General features: G+C 38.6%; 1 protein-coding gene across 1 annotated transcript in view; it reads left to right on the top strand.

Moving 5' to 3' along the window:
- Positions 1-208: 208 nt before the first annotated feature.
- TRAPPC10 (trafficking protein particle complex subunit 10) overlaps positions 209-20,462 on the top strand; it is a 45,520-nt gene continuing 25,266 nt past the window's right edge. Inside the window, exons 1-8 of the mRNA XM_086473963.1 lie at positions 209-299; positions 10,859-10,940; positions 11,653-11,788; positions 12,881-13,077; positions 14,746-14,941; positions 16,084-16,195; positions 17,237-17,484; positions 19,698-19,844. Coding sequence (XP_086330089.1) covers positions 209-299; positions 10,859-10,940; positions 11,653-11,788; positions 12,881-13,077; positions 14,746-14,941; positions 16,084-16,195; positions 17,237-17,484; positions 19,698-19,844 — 1,209 coding nt within the window. The remainder of the gene's footprint in view (positions 300-10,858; positions 10,941-11,652; positions 11,789-12,880; positions 13,078-14,745; positions 14,942-16,083; positions 16,196-17,236; positions 17,485-19,697; positions 19,845-20,462) is intronic.

The following is a 20,462-nucleotide window of genomic DNA, read 5'->3' as shown; positions in this document are numbered from 1 at the left end:
CCTTCCCCTCCGGAGCGGCGCTGCGGGGACGCGGGGAAGGGGGTGGGGGGAGGCGGGGAGGGGGGGGGCGGCAGCAGGCCCCGAGGCGGAGCGGCCCGTCCCAGCCCCCCGGCGGGGGGGGGGGGGGGGGGGGAGGGGAGCCGGCGGCGGCGGCGTTTCCATGGCGCCGAGCGGGCGGGGGAGCCGGGGCTGAGGACCCCGCCCGCTCATGGACCCCGCCGCGGCGGCGGCCGCCGAGGAGGAGGGCAGGGAGAAGCCCCCGGTGATCTACACCATGGAGAACAAGCCCATCGTGACCTGTGAGTGCGCCCCGCGCCCCCAGACGGGCGTTAACGGTCGGTGCCGGGAGGGGGGGGGAAGGGGCAGCCATGGCTGTCCAGAGCGGTGAGGGGGGGGCCCTGGTCGGTGCCCCCCTCCGGGCCCGGGTGAAGGGCGGCCCGGGGCGGGGTCCGGCGGCGGTGGTGCGGGCGGGCCCGCGGGGCTGGAGCCCGGGGGCTGTGGGGAGCGGGGAGGCAGGAGCGGGGCGAGGCGAGGCGGAGAGGGGCCGTTCCGTTCCGGAGGGGGGCCCTGGCGGAGGTGCCGGGCTGGCCGCGGCTCCGGGTGTCGGCGCTCGGGGCTGAGGGACAGGGCGCCTACGAGGGGCTCTGGTGGCGGGTTTTGCCTCTTAACTGGTTTCCCCCCCTTTTAATGGCAGTGGACAAACTTGGGTTTGCTTCTGTATATTTCAGGGCTCTAGTAAATAACAAAAGCGAATGTCATGCTTACAGGTGCTATAGGGAAGAGATTCAAATATGGCAATGAGTCTTAAACCCCGAACTTCTTGCCAGCGAGCTTTGTGTAGTTTTGCTCTGGGTAAGAGAAGTCACGAGAAGTAAGGCATCCTCTGTGGTGAGAAGAGATTCTCACTGATGGATTCCCACTGACATAATTTAATCTTTAACTGCTGTGCTTTGGTTTCACCTCTGAGATAGTTTATTTAACAAACCAGATTGTGTGGTACCAGCAATGAATTAGTTCTTTCAGGTGTCAGAGGCAGGCATCTGGGATGCTTGTGCTCTGGTCCTCATGTAAAATGTGAGCTCCTACGCTCTCACAGGTATAGAGGGTGGCACACAAAGCTCACTTACAACAAGCATGTGAACGAGACTGGACATGAGGAACCATTTCTTTACCAAGAAGGTGGTCAAACACTGGAACAGGCTTCCTAGAGGTGGTCGATGCCCCAAGCCTGTCAGTGTTTAAGAGGCTTTTGGACAGTGCCCTTAACAACATGCTTTGGCTTTTGGTGAGCCCTGGAGTGGTCAGGCAGTTGGACTAGATGGTGGTTGTAGGTCCCTTCCAACTGATATAGTTCTATTCTAACTACATCTATATGTTCTTAATTAAAATCTAAGATGAATGAGATCAGCATAGAGAATTCTGCCTTTTTTTTTTTTTAACAAAAGATAATGGCTGTTCATTCTTAGTCAAAAGTATTTCTGTGGCTGACATAACAAACTACATATTTGCACTTTATCAGTAAAACACTGGGAATGCATGTGAAATAGGTGTATGTTGTCTTATTACGAAGTAAGTATTTATGGATGATTAAGGTATTTAGAAAAAATATCCAACTGTAACCTCATGACTGTAATTATGGAACTTTGTATATATATATTTCCTTCAGAGTATTTTATGAAAGTGCTTTTATCTTTCTTAAACTTTTTCTTTTTTTCTTGATGCAGTTCATAAACTGAAGTCAATGGTATCTGTATTGAATCTTCTGTACTCGCCTACTTCAAGACTCTTGAAAACATTTCGCTTCAGGTTTAAAGTCAGAAAAACATACATGTTGGAAACAGCTGAAGGATATAGTTGCCTTCCTTGGTGTTACGCCACTGTTCAGGCTGTGGTGGTTTGCTTTTTGGTTTTGCTGGCTTTATCCTGTATTCAGAATTGGAGAGTCTTGGGGGTGGGGGATGCTTGGTGCATGCCAGTCCTTCCTGTTCCTGTATGATTTCAGTATGTAACATATCTTTCAGTCTGTTGAAGTAAATGCAGTTTTACCTCATACTTGCTTTTTTGTTGGTAAATGCAGAAAAGGACTCTGGCCAATTTGCGCAAGGAAATTTTCAAAATTCCAATCACTGAATTTCATCAGATTTTAGTTAATCTCAATTATCTGATATTATAAAATAATATTAGTTTCATATAGTAAGTGAGTGTACTCTGTGGTTGCAAAATGTTCTGGACTTACCACCATACAGTACGGTAGCAGCGTACTTACAAGTGAGATGTGAGGTGAATGTTATGTATCATTTGTATGCCTTGTCCCTGGACTAAAGGGATTAATTTCTGAGGCTGTGAACAAGCATGGCAGTAGTATCTTTACTGGTATGGACTAGAATGGCTTCATCTGAGACAACCTAAGGCAGAACATATGGCTAATTGAGCAAAAATGCTCAGAGATCACCTCTCTAGTGGATGTAGTAAGGGTGACTTGCTACCATTTTTAAATGGCAACATTTGCTTTTAATGGGGAACATGTTTTGCTTTAGCTGTTTTAGTTTCCTTTTTTCTCTGTCCAGAGAAGTGGAGTACATAGAGATTGTAGTATTTCAAACAAATACATTCAACAAAAATTACTTACTTGAAGGAGATCTCTTATAAGCATTATATTGCTGGTGATTTATGTGGAGGTGAAGCTTGGTCTTCCAGGGAAAGAATTGTTGGCTCAGTATTGGCTTGTTGGAAAACATATTCAAAGCCACAATATTAGAAGCTGTTCAACAAATACAGTTTGTCTTTTGTTGTGTGGTTCTGATTTCAGGCAGTTGAAGTTGTCTGGGATAACTGCCCCACCTAGCAGGTGCACATGAGGGGAAAACAGACCTGCAAGGGGATGGCTACTTTTTGATTATATGAAGGAAGAGTGAAGGTTAACTGAGGTTAAGTGTCTCGGAACATGTATTTTTCCTCTTGCTACAAGATTTAGATTAATCCCTGTTAGGTAAACGTTTGTATCGTTAAATACTTGCGTTAGCACGCAGGCGTTATTCTTAATAAGGGAGAATTGAAGAGAGAGTTTTGTTTGGAATGAAACTTATTTTCAACACTGTGCATACCAGAGATGTTTTGTAAACAGATGTTTTTGTCTACTTGAAATAAATTTGGCAGTACGCAGAGAGGCATGCTTCTTCCCTAAAGAGTTATGCTTTCAAATCTATGAGTGAGTCGGTGTTGTAACAGTAGTTATTTGCTATGTTGGTACATTCCTGAACTCAATGCTTTATGTATGTACAGGCCTTGGCCTATAGAATACAAATGGCAGCTTCCATGTGGCTTGTATATTTGATGCCAATTGCAAATGCAGGTTTTGTCACTACCATTTTCATGTCAGCATTGTAACAATAATTTTGTCCTCAGGATTTGTATGTAGGTGCGTTATTTGTATTACCGACAGAAACTTTCTCATTTTAATAGAGAGTTCAGATTAAGAGAATGCAGCTAGGCAAACCAAAAACTTCTAAAGACATTTTCTCTTGGCAAACAGACAACTGTATTTTGTAAGTGTGGAAAAAGTAGTGTATTCAGGGAAAGGTGCAGTTCCTTTATCTTTTTTTTTTTCTCTTTTCTCAAGATGGCAGAATCCTGTTTGGTATTAAATCATTCTTGTCAGTTAGGACTGAGTGCTGTGATGACTCCTTTCCAAATTAGTCATGTTTTTATGCTGTCGGTCTTACTAGATTGTAAACCCATTGGAGTTTCCCTGTCCAGCTGTGGTTATGCTTGCTCTGGCACGTTACCTTGAAAACTCAGTTCCAGTTTGTGGCAATTTTTCTTCATCACTACCAGACCTTGTATGTTTACAAAGCATTTTGAGTCAGCTTCTAGCTTTCTCACTGCTGTAGAAATACTATTTTTAGCATCATTAATTGTTTTTTATTTGAAGAGGCAAGTTGTGCATTTGCATCAGACATCCTGAACTTGGGTAGTTTCTTTGCGGCATTGACTTGACATAATTTTTAAAACGATGCAGATTACTTTCCTAGGAAGCCTAAACAATGTTGCTTCCTTCTCCTGAGTCCTATTTGAAACTTTAATTTGAGAAAGTCTTTGCAGCTTTAATATAATGTTCTTGCACATACGTATCAACCAAGTGTTCTGATGACAGAACTTGTCCTTATGTAGAACTCATCCTTACATAGCTGGTTTGCACTTAAATTATTAGCTCTGTCTTATCCATATGAAGAGGAGGCTGAAGACAATCCTGCTAAGTGAAGTAATTAATAGTTTTTTCAGAGCTTTCCTACCAAGCTGTTCTTGTATAATTACCCTCATGCAGTTGTTGAATATTCCTTATCAGCTTGTAGTATCTATTTATGTATTGTGTGCGTACATATTTGTTCCCACTGTCCGTACTCTCTCTTAGTACAATTAACTTTATATATAGTCTTTGGAGAGAATGGGATTTTTGCTTTCTTCTGGTCCGTGTTCAGAATGTGCTGTGATACAGCAAGAGCAAAACTGTCAGGAAAATCATTGTAGGCCAGAGAATGGAAAAAGTTTGCAAATACCTACAAAAGCAGTATACACAGAAAAGGTTGATAAAAGTAAGGCGGAGGTGGGAAGACTTTTACGTCTTTTTTGAGTGAAAATAAATGCTTGCAGTTAAGAATATTGTTCTGAGACTGGAAGAGGTCGATTTAAAAGTTCTTCTGTTACTAGTAGGTAGATGTAATAAAAAATGTGCCAACAGGAAGTGGCCTGTAGCCCAAGTGATTAGAATGATTTGCTGCTAGCAAGATCCTTTAAACAACTATATCCTATAAATGCATTTTCCCTGTTCTCAAACAGGGCTGCTGTCTGCATTCTAAGTCCTCACTATCGTGTAGGTGATCCAATATTATTCTGTACTTAAATATCTGATTACGTGTGTCATGAGAAGCAGCAGCATATTCTTGTTAGTGTTAACCCCTATTTTACAGTTTTGGTAGTGCAGCAGTAAGTAAAGATGTAAAGTTTTACTAAAAGGATTTTCTTCTGCAGGCTACTAGTGAATCAGCTAAGATTTTGTTATATAGCAATTGAGCTGTCTTTTGTTTTGGTTTTTAGACCTCTCTTGAACTTGAATCGGGGGGGGGGGGGGGGGGGGGGAGGAAGACCTGTAAAAGAAACAAATGCAAAAAAACCCACCAGCCTTCCAAAACTTCAGGTGGATCTGCTTGTAATAGGCTAGTGAATTATGAAAAAAGGTTCATAGCAGAACGTTTTACCGGTGGAAAAATAAATGGGATCAGAAAGGTTAGCTGTGAGTGATATTTGGGCATAAAATCTAAACAAAACCACACCAAAGTGTAGTCTTGGCACTGAGCTCTTTTAAAGGTATTTGAAGCCTTTTATCTCAGTTGACTGGGTTTGTCTTTGGTATCAAAAGAAAATATTTGTCTGCTTTAGTCATCTGACCTCAGGAGTTTTTGTTTTACACTGCCTGTGTAGTTAGTGGGTTGGGATAATTTCCTCTAGAAGAGAAAAATTAATTGTGGGATATTCAGATGCTGCAGTGACAAAGTCTGTAAGTGTCTAAAAGGTTTGGAAAGTATTAGAAAAAAATAGATTCTTGGGGACTTAGGTGTTTTTAGGCAGGCATTAAATTAAAGAATGGCAGTATTTTATGGTTCTTATGTATAACATCTTATGACAGCTACCACAGGAGTACATGTTCTTCTTGGGAGTCCTGGTAAGGTGGTCATTCTGGTTCTCATTCCTGTACAGATTTGCAGCAGAATGTGTCCCAGACAAGGGTAGAGGGAAGGGAGGATGGCTGGGTTGACCTGATCTACGGAAATGTCAGGGAGAAAGATGAGGAGGAAAGAATGGAGAAAAGGAAAACACAGGACCAATAGCATAAAATTTTTAAAATTAGTAGTTTGAACATTCATGTGGTCTTCTGGAGCTGTATTTACTAGAATTTGCTGTCACCTTTGCATTACACTGTAACCTAAACAAGGAGTGTTTTGGCATTAGATGCCCATTTCAGTTCTTGGTTAACATAGCTTTCAGAATTTTTCCTCAGGATTAGGTTCATGGTTGTGAGCTGCTCTGCAGAGATACAGCCTGTCCTTGAACTTGGTTTAAATAATGAGTTTTTACAGCCAGGTTTACCATCAAGACTCATTTGAATAAGTTTTGTTCCTTTTTTGCCTGACCTGGCCATGTTAACATTTGAGATGTCAATTTGGTGGTCATCAAGTCTTTGAGGATCATATAAATGTTTTTAACTTATGCTGTCTGATTCACTGTTTGATTTAGGCTTATCATAAAATCCGTTTAAGGTTCTGCTGCTTTATTTGCATTTGATTTCCGGACAGATACCTGTTTGTCTTAATTTGTTTAGCTGAGTGGCAAAGGGCATACCTTCTGAACTTATTAGTGTAGAAAGAAAGGAAACGTGCTTTGTCCTTTCTTCCCTTTCTGCAGAAGTGTTTCTTTTCAATGTATATCATTTGAACATGACTGCTTTCTATTATTTTGTTAGTTAAAATTACTTCATATACAGAACCACCCTATACTTGGAGTGGCATCACTTGAAGACGTACTGTGTTTTTTCTGTACTTGGTGTGTGTGGTGACATCCAGATGGGAAGTAGATTAATTCAGACATACACGGTATAAAAGCTGAGAAAGGTGCTCCGGAGGCTATGGATTAGCATTTTTCCTATTCTAAAAAAATAAATAAATCAAGTATTAAAACAATCAAAAAGATTCATTAGACTTATAATATAAATTAAAGAAGTTGTAGAATATATTTTTAAATAGTACAAAATATGTATATGTTGGAAATATTATAAAGATTAAATAATTTAAAAATACTTGTGTTAGACAAAATATAATAAAACACAAGATGTGCACTTCTTACCTTATTTTAAGTGACAAACAATGTTTTAATGTTAATCCCTAGTTATCATCTCTGTTGGGTATTTAGGCCTTACTTAATTCTGTCAATTATAAAAGAAGAAAACCCTTTTCTAGAAGGCTGCTTGGTTTTAGTTATGATAGGATTCCAGAATTACTTTTCTTTCCCATATGTGCACATCCTTCCTTTGCCTTTTCAGTTGTGTCTGATCATCCTTTACACTTTGATTAGGAGCAGCTTTCCCTCATTACTGAGAATCCTTTGAGTGAGGGCTTAGTGCTGAAACCCATCCACTGAAATGAATTTGCTATGATAAAGTTGTACTTAGGCATCTCACCACATAAGTCTGTCTGGGTTTTTTTAAAACCCACAAAACAAAACTCCAGAAACAACCAACCAACAGAAAAAAAAAAAAAAAATCCCCCAAAAAACCCAACAACAAAACACCCCCTCACCCTACCAAAAAAAACCCAGTAAAAAAAACTTACATCAACATCTTTGAAGCAGACTTTTGGGGTTTCCTGTAAGTTTGAATTTCAGGGTTACTTGTGGTTTTGGACTGTTTAATTCAAATTTCATACAATTCAGTCAGATAGAAGCAAAAATTCCTGTAGTGGTATGGTTTGTTCTCTTTTTTTTTTGTTCTGTTTTTTTCCTTCATGTTCCCCCCCCCCCCCCCCCCAATATTTTGGAAAATAGATCATGGATGCAGCAACTACTAATGCTTCAGAGGCGTATATCAGAAGAGAATGAGACTTCTACCATGCTTCAGGCCTCTTGAGTTCTAGGAATCTTGCACAACACCACTCCAAAACGAGAGTGATCTTTCAGGCTTTTTTTGTTCTTTTATTTGTGAAGGTTGTGCTCTTGTCTACTTGCTGTGAGGTGCTCCCCTCCCTCCCCGCAGTCCAGTAGCAAGGAGTTAACAATTTAATGTGCATCTTGCTGGTCTTACAGTTCTTACAAGTGCATTATAAGTCCTACTAGTCTTGCTGTTTGTCCTATGTCAGTGCTGTGCTAGTGTTGCCTACTGATAACTTCATTTTTAGTGTTCTTGACTTAGGTGGCTCAAACACGCTGATTACAGTAGGTGCAGGGTCTAGCTGAGCGGAACCTGAAACGTGATAGCCCTTTGGGTGTTTGTAATATGTGGTAGCAGTGTTTGGTCTGCGTTCAAAAGATAGCCCTTGTATTTTGCATTGCAGGTCTGTTCCTCTTTTTCTTCTAATCCTAGAGGATAGTCTTGCCTTGATCATAAAACATGTTCTTGCGTGTGTTTTATATGCCCTCAAAACCAATGCAGGAAGAAAAATTGACTGGTTTAAAAAAGAATATACCTTTCTTAAGCTGATAATGGGATGTGGTTGTCTGGAATAGCAGGGTGCTTAAACATTATCATTTAGTAGTTCCTCTGTATTTCAGAGTAGTCCTTTTTACTCAAGCTGTTGAATTCTGAAACTTCGTGGCACACATTGGATTTTTAGGTACAGTAGAGAAGGAGCGCTTTGTTGTGCTCCAGAAGTGAAATATGTGCTTCATTCTTTCAGTCAGGCTCCAAGCTTCGTGGGCTATCATTTTGATGTGGTCATCATGCTGTTGCTAAATCGCTAAGCTGCATTTCACTTTCTGTGGGCAGTAATGAGTTGCAAATCAATAGACTGTTCTCCATGGCCTAACTCAGAGAGATGTTGTAACTTGGTATAAGACAGGATTAACAATATGACTCACACTTGTTTTGGTATTCATTTTAGACATTTGTTTATAGTCTTCAGTAAGATGATTTGGTATGGTACGCTTAATTCAGACAGGACGGGATGAAGGTGAAGAGTCAAGAATGAAATGCTTTCTGGAGATTTAAGGCTAAAGCACTAATAGTAGAGTGGGGGTTTTTGTTTGTATTTTTTTTTTAACTATTCTAGGAAATTGTATCATTGAATAACAACTATTGTGGTCAGACTCAGAAGAGCTGATTTTGCTTGTTCTAACATTTAATCAGACTTTTAATTTTTTTTTTTTTTTTTTTTTTTTTTGTGTGTGCAGTGATAGAATTATGCTAGTGGCTGGTAATCAAAATAGTATATATGAGAAAACTGGGAAAAGGTGAGTGGACTAAAGAAGGTTTCCAAGATAAACTAAAGCATGCTAAGCTACTGTGGAGGTAATGCCTGGCTGTGTGGCAGGAGATGAGATTGCATAGTGGGAGGGAGAAGAAAGGATGTCAGGTACTTCTCCAGCTGTAGCTCCCTGTTCCACAGGAAGGTAAGAAGAAGATCCTTCTGTTCAGATTGGGCTGTACAATGGCAGATGATTGTAAAAAGGAAACAGGTGGAAATCTACCAGGAAATAGTGGAATGGCCTATGTGCCTGTTAAAATCCTCATTGGAAAATGTAGTTCTTCAGGTCAAGAGATCGTGGGGAAGGGCAGGGTGGGGGCAGGAGGGGTGAGAATAGAGTCTCCGTAGGAGGAAATTAAGGATTTTTTTAGAATTAAATTGCAGTCTCTGGTAGAGGAGAATGCAGCCAGCCAAAGATGAGGGAGTAGGGAGGAAGTACAGGGAAAGGAGCAATAGGTGTGATAACTCAGGGCAACATGCAGATGAGAGATTTAATAAGTGATACCATTAAACTAGTATGGGCCAGCTCATTCTCCCAGATTTAGAGAGTGCACATGACATAACAGATTTTACAACTATCCAATGGTAGGCATATTTTTGACCTTACTTCCTTCACGTTTGGATGTGTCTGCCAGTTGTCAAATGCCATGTTTTCTGTTTAAGTATCACGAAGGACTATTTGGGCATTATACATTGGCTGATATGGTTCACTGGTCAGTTTGGATTCAGACGTGTCTGACAAAGTACCTTGTTCCAGAGCTTACCATGGCCTCAAGCTGCGCCAGGGGAGATTTAGATGGGATATTAGGAAAAATTTCTTTACTGAAAGAGTGGTTAGACATTGGAACAGACCATTCCTGGAGGTGTTCAAAAGACGTATGGAATTGGTGCTTAGGGACATGGTTTAGCGGTGGACTTGGTAGTGTTAGGATAATGGTTGGACCTGATGATCTTAAAGGTCTTTTCCAACCAAAATGATTCTATGATCTCTTTGCTTAAGGATGCTGATAACCGTCAGAAGTTGGAAGGACTTTCTTTAAGCCTGCCTTTTCCTTGTCATGTCTTCCCTGTACCCAAAGGAAAAGAACAGAATTTAAGAATTGATATTTATAGGCTACTGATAACATATTTTTTTCACAGGGTAGACACTACATTTTGTTCCATCTTAAATATGTAGCTACTCCAGTGGTGTTGCATTTAATGCAGTTCTTCAAAGCCCAGGTGATTAAAGCATAACCACAGATCTGTGGGTCAGTCTAGGACCTGCACCATGTTTACAGACCTGATGCTTCTGAAGGCAGAAAGAACAGTGTGGTGGTCAGGGAGCAGCTTCGTGTTAACAGCAGTCCCAGAATAATGGGGAGAAAGGAATCAAACCCAGTAAAGCACAGAACATGTGCTAATGCTAATTTTCTCATGGTAGGCCCAGCTACAGGAGGGATGTGAACCACTGTCTAACCAGTCTTCTGGTTTGTGAAGGCTAAATTCTTGAGGTTTTTTAAATATACTTTGTTTAGCCAATGACTCCGGCTAAGGAGTTGCTTGTTTAGTTTTTAGGGTTGAACCAGCTATATGGATGATACTTTCATTGGTATATGGATTGTATAGCTATGTGGAAAATTGTAATAGGAAGTCATAACAGTGTATGTATTATGTGCCTTGTTAAAGTGTTGTATTAGGTCATGAGAGCGTGTAATTTCAAAAAGTCTGGTTCAGTGCTAGACTCCAGTTTCCACACAGCAGACAAAATTACATCTTTTTATTGAAACAACGAACTATTAATAATATAGCTTATTGATCTCTTTTCTGTAATTTGCCCATGATAATAGGTTAATGCCTTTCACTTTTAGGTGCTGGAGATCAGAATTTATTTACTTCCTTATATCCTACACTTTCTCAGCAGCTTCCTAGAGAACCCATGGAATGGAGGAGGTAAACTTGCATTTTATTCTGTGATACTATATCAGTGTGTGATTTTAGACTTCGGAAAGTGTGTATTTGTTGTACTTTGAGAAGCTTTTACCATGAATTGAGTTGAATACGGCAACTGGCTTGAGGAAGGGAAAACTTAAATAATCAAAGTAAATGTTGTGCACTTCAAGATGATGATTTCCACTCTTCATCTATGTTGAACTTCACCTAAAGAAAAATGATGGTAATGTTCTGTTTCTCTTTATGGTTTTGTGGTTTATGGGTTTGTCTTGGTGTGTGCTTTGATGTGCTTGTCAGCACTGTTCTGAAAGTGACATGCTTCCTTCTTAGTGAGGATATAGGTAGAACTTATGTGGAATTAGATGTACTTTCCTGTAAAAAGTTTGGTATGGCCCACTGTTTTCTGACTGGAAAAAAATATTTTGAGAATTTTCTTATTTAGAATTTTATACTTTTAGAGGTACTAGAGATACAGAAAATCTTTTCATGAGAACTGAGAAGCTTCTAGCTCCTGTTCTTGCAAAAAGGAGCACCTATCCCATTTTAAGTGGTACCAAATTGTAGTTAACTTTATACAAACTGCAGTAAGCATAGTTTGTGAGTTTCCAATACCAGAGTATTTCAGTTTATTCCTCTTCCCCAAAATACAAGGACATTTTTGTATTCTGCCATGTATGTCTTGTCCACTAATTCCGGTTTTTAAACTTTGTAGGTCTTATGGCCGTGCTCCGAAGATGATTCATCTAGAATCTAACTTTGTTCAGTTTAAAGAGGAGCTACTACCCAAAGAGGGGAATAAGGCCCTTTTGACTTTTCCCTTTCTTCACATTTATTGGACAGAATGTTGTGTGAGTATTAGGAAAACATAATGAAAAACTGAGTACTCGGATTTAAAAATGAAATAGTTTTGAGTTTCTGCTTGTGCTTTCTGCTATTTTTCATTTGCTTTTCATGCTTATTTGAACAATTAAGTCTGCATTGCATAAGCATGGGTACCAATATTATTGAAAACAAAACTTAGTCAGCTTGAGTACTTTTTGCCATAAGCAGTATTTCTTTGTAATGTAGCTTGACACTAAGAGGACAGGCTTTTGAATAATCTATTTTCAGTACTTTGTCGTGAAAAAAACAGGATCTAAGAGTGTTACTGCAGTAGCACAGCACACTTGCTTCATAATACAGAAATGTGGCCAGAGTATTTCAGTTGTGATCTATTCACGAGGGTAAATCTTATTTTTTCTTTAGTTCATCTTCCATATGTGTTAGGTATTAGTACGTGTCAGCAACCTAAACAGGGAAAGATTTGGTATGTCTTAATCCTGTTTATCTACAGTTCACTGCTTTTTTTGTTGGCCTCTGTTATGAATTAATTATCCAGTTGAAGGACAAAAGTGACATCTGATCTGTGACCAATTAAAAAGTATCCAGAACAGCCTTAAGAGTCGTCTGAATTGATCTGCTTAAAACCAATACAGAAGCCAAAAAAGTGCCAAATGCTTCTGTTTTTTTTTTTTATTTTTATGAAAAAAATTTTAAACAGTTAAAGGTTTGAGCAGTATTAGAAGGCATGAATATCACACTTCTGTTACTATGTGAGAATAAAACAGTTCAGTTTTCTAATTTCAAACATGTTTTTGTTGCAAAGTTCAGTAATGTGTAAAATAAGAGTTTGCACTTTAAAAATCGTAATTTCAGTAATCTAAAGAATGATAATGAACAGCATACTAAGATATATTTACTGTTAACCAAAATACTAAAAATAGTTTAAATTCAAAGACCAAAACTTACTATACCTCATTTGATTTCTTTCAGTAAGTGAACTATTGTCACTAATGCTATTTGATGTGTCTTTTTGTTTGTCTTCTGTTAGAACAAAATTTGCATTTTGAAATTGTTCAGAATGTCTGTTTGATTTGATGATTCACCACTTCTCATCCCAGGACACGGAATTGTATAAAACTACAGTCAAGGATGACATCACCAAGTGGCAGAATGTTCTCAAAGCTCACAACTCGGTGGACTGGCTAATTGTGGTAGTTGAGAGTGATGCCAAGAAAAAGAACAAAACAAATATCCTTCCCCGAACGTCTATAGTAGATAAAATAAGAAATGACTTCTGTAACAAACAAAGTGACAGGTAAGCGTTCTTTTACTTTTACAATTTTAGCCTTTTGACTAGTGTGCTGATTTAAAGACTCAGCTGCCTATGTAACAGGTTCCTTGCTCATGTGAGGACTTTCCTTTATGTCCAGGGTTCAAACTGATGGTACTGTAAGACCTCTGCTTTGAAGAAGACTGACACAAGCAATAAAGGAAGAAGTTTATTTTCAGTTCTTCCTGGATTTGTGGTGTCTTTGAAATGTGTTTCAAAAAGCTTTCAAGTGCCTCCTACTGGCTAAGAGAGGTTTAAGGGGAACAGTACGTTCTGGTAATAATCAGTTTTTAGAACTTGAGGGTTTTTTTGTTTGCTTAGGTGCTTGCAAAAATGTTACCAGAATTACAGGTAGTGGGAGTGAGGGGAGAGGGGAATAAGAAGCCAATAGGGCTTTTTTTTTTTTTTTAGCATTGTACTTTCTGCCTTTCACTGAGTCAGCTTTCTGCTATGAGATAATTGATTTAAAGCCAGTTTCTTCAGGTGTTTTTATTCTAAGAAAAATAATAATGAATGTATGAAACTGTTTCTGCTTTCATTAAAGTCAACAATATACATGAATCTTAAGTTGAAACCAGCTTTAATAAAGACTGTCTTCCTTATTCTGAAACATTGCACTGAATCTATTATATGTTACATTTTTTTCTCTTAACCTTAAGAGGTAACTTTAAACAGGAGGTTTTCCCCCTAAGAATGAGTGACAGGATAAACATTTGAAGTTGAAAAGAGTAGATGGAAGCACTCATTGTACCTTGGTGTGAGCTGACAGTGACTGGCAGGTCAGCATGTTATAAAACGCTGTACATTGGCAGCACTTTCTTTGTACCTAGACAGTGTTTGGTATGATACAGGGTTATTTGGGTAAATAGTTTGAACAACTCTGATTCAGTTTGCTTTTGGTTTCTAACTGGCTTGGTTTAATCATTTTGCTGTAGGATAAGATGACTTTTTCTAACCAGAAAGGGTGTTTTATTTGAATGAGAGATTTTCCTGTCTTTAGATAGGTAGTTTTTTGAATGTTACTAAATTGTGATAGAGAAACTGAGGAAAGAAAATGCTCTAAAAAAAGGCTGACTTATTTGGGAATTCATGGGATCTGATTATTTATTTATTTTCTGGGAAAAGCAGTGGAAGTTTTAGCATATTTTGTATAAACAAATTGAGATACTATAAGGATATATTATGGGGGATTATTTTAAGTGACTGAGGAAAGGCTGACTATATGTGATCTAATGGGTCTTGATTTGTATCTTGCATAATTCTTGCCAGGAGTAACTATAATTACTGTTCCGCTGATTTGTATTGCTAAGTAGACTTTTTTTTTCTTGAATAGCTACAGCATTACTTATGTTTAAGTAATTGGAATAATGTATCCATTATGTGCTTCAAAAAAAATAAAGCTTTATAGTGCTTATTTTGTGGAAAACACTTAAGTCTTCTCATAAACTGTATCACAGGCTTAAGGATACATGGTAGTTTTAAAAAAGCCATCAAAACCCAACCAAACAAAAAAAACCCCCAAACCCCGACATTCCCGCCCTCCAACAAGCAAGCATAACGCTCAAACGTGGCTTTTTTTTTTTTCTCCCCTCTGAGTAATGTTGAATGAAACACTAAATTTTGTTCACTCTAAATCTATTAATCTCTTTACAGATGTGTGGTACTTTCTGACCCTTTGAAAGACTCTTCCCGTTCTCAGGAATCTTGGAATGCCTTCCTGACCAAACTCAGGACTTTGCTTCTCATGTCTTTTACCAAAAACTTAGGCAAGTTTGAAGATGACATGAGAACTTTGAGAGAGAAAAGGACTGAGCCAGGATGGAGCTTCTGCGAGTATTTTATGGTCCAGGTAAGAGTCTGTTTATTGAAGAAAGCACTTGAGTTCTAGTTTTAATAATGGCTTTTTGTTGTTTCAGTTGTCTTTCTGGTACTTTTAACGTTCTGCTCATTCTTTGAGGGTTGGGGCAGGAAATATGAAGATGGGTATAAAAGCAGCGGTTTTAAATCTTGTTTGTGTTACGTAGTAATACAGTGCTGTTACAGAAGCAGAATCTTCTCAGGCTTGTCAAAGTTTTATGAACCTTGACTGAAGCTAACAAATTGCATCTAGAAAGTGTTTTAGTAGCTGCTCTTGAATTTTGGGTAAATGTCCCATTAAATGTGCCTGTGCAAAGACACTTAAACTTGTAGTTGGTATTTAATGTGAATGTTGCTATGCTTTCTTTGTTCAGTTTATTATCGTTGTGTATGGAGATGGTTTTTAGAAAAGTGTCTGTTTTGAAGTAATCTGTATAGAAAATGTCTCTTGAATTCTTTTTTTTTTCTTTTTTTTTTCTTTTTTTTTTTTACATTTCTAAATACGTCTTTGTTTTAGCTGGTATAGAGAAAAGCAAGAAGCTCTTGTTTGATATAATTAAAGGTCTCAGTTCCTTTGAAATGTTCTGGTCCCTGTACCGTGCCGTCCCTCCACACTAATTCCACTTCATCATCATGTCTCCTTTGACTTCGTGTGCTACCTCAGATATATTAATATATCTAATTCTCAGACTTTTTCTATTTACCACTTCGGCTCAGTTTGTGTACAACTCAACCTTTATTGATTCTAGAGTTGGTGCCTTCACAGTCTAAACAGAGGGGAAAAAATATTACTGCTTTGGGAGATGAGCTTAATGGTTTGGTTTTTTTTTTTTTTTTTAAACTCAAACTTTTAAAAGATATATGAACAATATCTTGTAATGAATCAGAATCTGAATACACAACAAAATTTACTGGCAGCTGTATGACTTAATCTTCTTTTGTGAACCTCCCTGTGTTGGGAAGAAATGATGCATCTGTTACAATGGCAGCTTTTCCTATATGTGTGAATACTGGAACGGGAAGAATGTTGGAAAAAGTAGTTCCCAGAGCTCTATGTGTGGATGGGGACAGGGTGTAATACCAGACATGACCAATACCAGTAACGTGCTCCTTGTATTGTTTATGTGTCAAAAGGAAGAACTGGCCTTTGTCTTTGAGATGCTGCAGCAGTTTGAGGATGCGCTAGTGCAGTATGATGAACTGGATGCCTTGTTTTCTCAATACGTTGTCAACTTTGGGGCTGGTGGTAAGTGTCTTAAAATGTTAAATAAATGTTAAGTGTATTAATTTCTTCGCAATGCTTCTGCTAAACAACCCAGTGCTTTGGGTACCCTATGTGTACATGGGAGAAAAAGATGGTACATTGCAGTGGAGGGGCACTAGGCAGTTTGTGCTCTTGTTTTGTGCTGTATACAAACTCCAGTGTACATCAGTTACAGTCTATTAAAGTTTTGGTTTTCATCTCTGAGGCTTAGCAGCAATTTTTAATGAAAACCCAGGTTTCGCTCTTACTCGATGGTTGTTACAAACAGAGCCCTGAAGCTCTGTAATTACCTAAGTATTGATCTGGCTGAGATACAGTTGCTGTTTTCACAGCTCTCCACTAAGTTATTCAATAAAGAGCTTCCTGGAGAAATGCATTCAGTGTTGCCTCAAATTACATGAGACATTTGGTTATCACTACAAAACTGAATAGAAATATGTGTTTGATCTACACTGTAGAAGATTTAACTTTCCCTTCAAGAAAAATTACTGTGCAAGAAGTATCAAATAACTTTAAACCATTTTAATGAGCTAAAGCATATGTTGTTATATAAGAGCTTTAGTCAGCTATGTGTTATGAATCTGCTAAAAATATAGTGCAGGAGTAATTGCAGTGAACTGTATTTGTCCTGACTGAACCTGATGCTATACCTGAAAGTGAGTGCACATCTGTCCATGGTGGCCAAGTAAGAAATACTTAAGTAGATAAAGCTTGTTTGTTTTGAACTTGAGGTAGGCTTAAGTGCTAAGAAATACATTACAAACTGATTGCCGCTATACTAATGACAAATATGCAATTAAGACAAAATGCCTCTGGGTTTGAATGTTCTGAAATTCAGTTACCTGCTCAGCTGTGGAAATTCTGCTGGTTTTTTGTTTTATTTTTGAAGTTAAGACATTAAGCTATTTATCCATAAGATAAACTTTAAAATGAATAAGCCAGCTCGGAACCTCTGAAGGGAGGAAGAAGAGGCTTTGATAGAAAGCAATGGTTGATTCTTGGATATTAACTTTATTTACTTAGATGGTGCAAACTGGCTGACGTTTTTTTGCCAGCCAGTGAGGAGCTGGAATGGTTTAATTCTCCGAAAACCAATAGACATGGAGAAGAGAGAGCTAATTCAGAATCAAGAAGCTACTCTACTGGACTTGCGTAGTTACCTATTTTCTCGCCAGTGCACGTTATTAATTTTCCTGCAGAGGCCATGGGAGGTTTCTCAGCGAGCATTGGAGCTTCTTCACAACTGTGTGCAAGAACTCAAGCTGTTGGAAGTGAGTCAGTGTAATATATTCCATTATGTGAATGATTTTATTCAGTGATGATCTAACAAGATTTTTGAAGTTTAGATGTTGGTGACCAGAATGCAGTAAGCACTGGCTGTGAGTTATCAAAATGGTGCTGTAATAACAGATTGTAACAGTGCTACAGTTGAATGTTTCATCATGAGGATGTCTTTGGAAAGAAAATTGGAGACACCACATCCGAAAACCAAACCTGTATTTAGTTAAAGTATTCTAGTCTTCACCTGGAAAGTTAACTTCTTAAGCTGGTAGGTAAATTCGTCTGCTTCTTTCCTGGATTTATGACCAGTCCCTTGAACTGTAGTTCCCATCATTTAAATCTGTAACAGTGTTATACTGAAGAAAATAAGGCGGAGTGGTTAATATGCTGATATGCAGGCTAGTAGTCTTTAACAAAAAGCAATTTTGAACAAGAAGCAGTACCTACAGTAGGGCTTCTTACTGCCATGCAAGTTGGGTGCTGCTTTGATTGCCGTTTGTGGTTCCTACTTTCCGATTCCTTTTAGTGCCCAGTAATGTTCTTCTGTGTTATACATGTGTCTCTGGCTATCTCATCCAGTAGCAGAAGAAAGAGATGGAAACAAGTGACAGTGCTCAGAGCTTTCTGTCATGTTGCATGCCTCTGTGCTTTGCCCTTTCTCCCTCCGTACTTTAGTTCCTGCTGGTGTTTTTCAGTCCTCTAAGGAGGCTTTATCAGGGATGTTGTATGCTGATCATCCTCCATGTATGACCACAGATGTCTATGAATTGAAATACGTCTTTAAGAATAGTGTAGTGTGCATGGGAATATTTCTGGATTTCACCTTGTGACTCATCCTTGTCCTTAATCCCATGGATGTCTGGTACTCTGTTAGCAGCTGCTGTTATAATAGCACAGATAAAACTAACTTTTGCCTGTCTGACATTGTGGTAGTAAGTTGCATAAGTTCCATCTGTTCATCTGCGTTTAAAAACAGAAATTCTGCTTCAGATGCATCGCCGACACCTTCATGTATTCTAAAACTAATATGTAATTCCCATAGGCAGTATGTGTTGTGTGTGTGTGTGCTGTGCTTGTTTTTTGATTTCCAAAATAAATATGTGCAACCTTCTAGATCTCTGAAGATACTTCCTGCAGTTCCCCTTTTGCTCCAGCCCAATTCTGTTCTGTGCCTCCAATGTTCGGGGCAGTTCTCTGCGCTGTCCCTTATTTCTGCTCTTTCGGTCTTGATGTGGTGATCCAAATTGTATGTAGGTGTTCAGGCTGTGAGACAGTGACGCTTACTTGTGCATACCACGTAGTTATCCCTGTTGTGATCCTTTTTCTTAACACAAGCAAACCTCTTAATGTGGCTTGACACCACTGAACGCATAGCGGAAGTCTAAACTACTCTGATCTTACCATCTTTCTCTTCCTGAAAATTCAGATCTTTACTTTTTTTCTCAAATGCATTGTGCTTGCGTGTTGAACTTTCCTATTGCATTAGTTGATTACCTAGTTTATTATGGGTTTCAAGACTTTCGCAGTCTCTATAAAAGGAATATTTTTGCATTGTTTATGAACAGGATTTTGAGACACGATTATTGTGACAGTATTCCAGATCTTTAGTTATGCTCATCTTTATCTTGATTCTTGAAATCTTTCAGTGTGTGTTTTGTTTATTTGTTTGTTCCCATCTCCATTCTTTAATTAGTTATTCATGACAGATGTCTTATCCTTGATTAACAAGCTTACTGTTGTGAAGGAAACTTAGATTAATTTATTTTTTTTAAATTTTTTTTAATGTACTTCTTTGTGTACTTTTAATTTCAGTCTCAGTTACCTCTGATGTCTCCTTAGGAAAGTAGTAGTGTATTTACAGAAATTTTCCCTGACTCTGCTTTCCTTAGGCTTAGTTTCCAAATACTTGGAATTTTTCCAAATACTAGTACCTATTAATCCTCTCTTACTTCTCTTTCATCTTGGTGAATGTGTCAAATCTAGTTAGTATAATCACTGTTTAGTTGCTTAGCTGTCTTGTTTCATGAACGAATGTATATAAATTATTCAGGAGGTAGTGAGAGTTGGCCTGGTTTTTGTGTATCCTTAGAGTAAGCTCTTCCAAGAAGCACTGCCACATTGTGTAAAGAAAAGTATTTTGCTGAAATATTTTCTTACCTGATTAATGTTTATTTCCTAGTTAATTCTATCTGTTCATCTTCAGGTCTCTGTTCCTCCTGGAGCTTTGGATTGTTGGGTGTTTTTGAGTTGTTTGGAAGTCTTACAAAGAATAGAAGGCTGCTGTGATAGGGCACAAATAGATGCAAATGTTTCTCACACAGTTGGCTTATGGAGCTATGCCACTGAGAAGGTGAGCAAATGATGTGTTGCAGTTGTGGTATTATAATTTTGAAGTAGACCATTTGTTTCTGTGGAACAGATTTTGTACTGTTTACTGTGGAATTTAATGTGGGGTTCTGTATGTTGTCTTGAGTCTAGTCTAGATGAGACATCCAGGTTTATATCCACTTTTTCCACTGTCAGATGAGGCCTGGGAATAACTAGGATGTGTTCACCTCTTTGTCTGCCCTTGCCTCCCTCACCGCTAGTTTGATAACGATTGACCAATTAAACTCCGGAACAAACTCAGTCCATGTTGACTGAGAGAAGGAGCATGAATTTCAGTTATAGCAGGAGAAGTTGCCCAGATTTGGATGAATTTACCATTATAAATAGAGATTACAGCAATCTGTTTACGTAGTTCATTATTTCTTCAGTATGTTAGTAAGATAGTAATAAACCCCTAACTTCACTGAAGGTGGTACCCTTGGCGGCTTGTGAAAGAGGCAAATAAGTTGTGATTTTTCAGTTACCACCTCTTACCATAAAGTAGAAGCTGTAAAGTGTCCTTTTCAGTTTATTTAAGCCCCTTCCCTAATTATGTGAAAGCCTTTTCAAGTTCCACTTATTTCATTTCTATGAAGGAGTT

The sequence above is a fragment of the Leptosomus discolor genome, chromosome 1 (genome assembly GCF_034619465.1).
Source record: "Leptosomus discolor isolate bLepDis1 chromosome 1, bLepDis1.hap2, whole genome shotgun sequence".
NCBI lineage: Eukaryota > Metazoa > Chordata > Aves > Leptosomiformes > Leptosomidae > Leptosomus > Leptosomus discolor.
This window is presented reverse-complemented; position numbering and strand designations above follow the sequence as displayed.